Source organism: Otolemur garnettii, unplaced genomic scaffold, assembly GCF_000181295.1.
Source record: "Otolemur garnettii isolate 467f Iridium unplaced genomic scaffold, OtoGar3 scaffold00013, whole genome shotgun sequence".
Lineage (NCBI taxonomy): Eukaryota > Metazoa > Chordata > Mammalia > Primates > Galagidae > Otolemur > Otolemur garnettii.
In genome coordinates, this window is record NW_003852408.1 from 28,828,866 (window position 1) to 28,831,020 (window position 2,155).

General features: G+C 34.2%; 1 protein-coding gene across 1 annotated transcript in view; it reads left to right on the plus strand.

Moving 5' to 3' along the window:
• Nucleotides 1–1,069, plus strand: part of SUMO1 (small ubiquitin-like modifier 1) — a 44,397-nt gene extending 43,328 nt beyond the window's left edge. The window contains exon 4 of the mRNA XM_012802136.2: nucleotides 228–1,069. Coding sequence (XP_012657590.1) covers nucleotides 228–296 — 69 coding nt within the window. The 3' untranslated portion in view covers nucleotides 297–1,069. The remainder of the gene's footprint in view (nucleotides 1–227) is intronic.
• Nucleotides 1,070–2,155: the final 1,086 nt, after the last annotated feature.

Sequence of the window (2,155 nt, forward strand, 5' to 3'; positions counted from 1 at the left end):
AAAAAAAAAAAAAAGAAATAAGATTATATTAAGTAATGACATCTAAAAGTAAAATGCTTTTTATGAAATACGACATTGATCTGTTACTTAAACTATTAAATACACGTTTTATTTGATTTAAAACTCCTTTGACATACTTGTTAAAAACACTCAAGTTTTTATTCCCAGTGAATAAAATGGGAAGTGAAATTGACTCAGGAAACTAACATTTTTCTTTTCTGTTACAGCTGGGAATGGAGGAAGAAGATGTGATTGAAGTTTATCAGGAACAAACGGGGGGTCATTCAACAGTTTAGATATTCTTTTATTTTTTTTCTTTTCCCTCAATCCTTTTTTATTTTTAAAAAATAGTTCTTTTGTAATGTGGTGTTCAAAACAATTGAAAACTGGCACCTCATCTCTTTAAAACATCTGGTAATTTGAATTCTAGTGCTCATTATTCATTATTGTTTGTTTTCATTGTGCTGATTTTTGGTGATCAAGCCTCAGTCCCCTTCATATTGCCCACTCCTTTTAAAAAATTACATGTGTGCACAGGGAGGCCACCGTTTTCTGGACTGTGCATTTTCAGGCTTGTGGTGGTAAGATCAATCAATGCAAGAAGTATTCATAATGACTTTCCATTTGGCCCTGAAGTTCTAGCATGTGATTGCTTCACTCCTGGACTGTGACTTTCAGTGGGAGATGGAAGTTTTTCAGAGAACTGAACTGTAGAAAAAATGGCCTTTCCTTAACTTGAAGCTACTTTTCAAATCTGAGGGTTTGGACCAAAAGAAGAGGAATATCAAGTTGGAGTCAAGATTACAAATAAGGTGAGAATAATGACTAACTCCAAAGATGGCTTCATTGAAGAGAAGGCATTTTAAGATTTTTTAAAAATCTTGTTGGAAGATCCCAGAAAAGTTCTTAATTTTCATTAGCAAATAATAAAGTTATTCATGCAGAAGTGTATACAACAGAACACTGCTGTTCTTTGTTTTATTTGTACTTTTTGGCCTGGGATATGGGTTTTAAATGGATATTGTCTGTACCAGCCTCATTAAAATAAACAATATTTGTAAAAATCATACTAATGCTCATTTTATTTTAATTGTATAGGAAGAAAAAAGAAGATGCCTAAAATAAGGTTTTCTTGCATAATACTGGAAATTGTTTACACATGGTACAATTTTTTTCTTCATTACTGTACATTGATGATGTTAATGACTTTGAAGCACTGAAAGTTACTGAAGTGCCTTCTGAATTAAGGATTTAATTAAGGCCCAATACCTTTTAAAATATTCAGTGTTCTGTTTTTTAAATACTTGATATTCCTGTATGGTGCGTATATATATATATCTGTGATAAAGCTACCCAATCATGTTGAATAAATGGGCACGCCAAAAATTCTTAATTGATTCATTGATAATTTCAGTTCTCCCTTTTAATAATTTACAAAATATTCTCTGCTTAAAGTTTGGTATATTTTGTTTATGTTTTTTTTTATTTATGTCTTAAACAATTAAACTTTCTATAAAAGTAAAAAGCATTAGTGGCTTGGCACCTGTAGTTCAGTGGCTAGGGCGCCAGCCACGTATACCAGAGCTGATGGGTTTGAACCCAGCCTGGGCCTGCCAAACAACAATGACAACTGCAACCAAAAAATAGCTGGGTGTTGCAGTGGGTGCCTGTATTCTCAGCTAGTTGGGAGGCTAAGGCAAGAGAATCGCTTAAGACCAAGAGTTGGAAGTTGCTGTGAGCTCTGACACCATGGCACTGTACCAAGAGCTATTTAGTGAGACTCTGCCTCAAAAACAAAAAAAGAAAGAAACGAAATTAGTTTGTTCCTTTTAGAGGGCTAAGCTTTTCCTTTTAACTCTTTAGTGGATCACAGAATTCAGAGTATCTATGCATACAAATAATGCAGTTTTATGTTCTTCCAAACAGAATGACATCTGACTACTTGAGAGGACCAAATAAAACCTATCTTGAATGCATTTGATAAACTGCTACAGCTTACAATACCTTATTCAATACCTTATTCAAGTCACCTAAGAAATAGATTGGGTACTGGGCACAATGGCTCATTCCTGTAATCCGAGGATTATGGGAAACTAAGGCAGGCACATTGCTTGAGCTGAGGAGTTTGAGACTAGCCTAAGCAAAAGTGAGACTT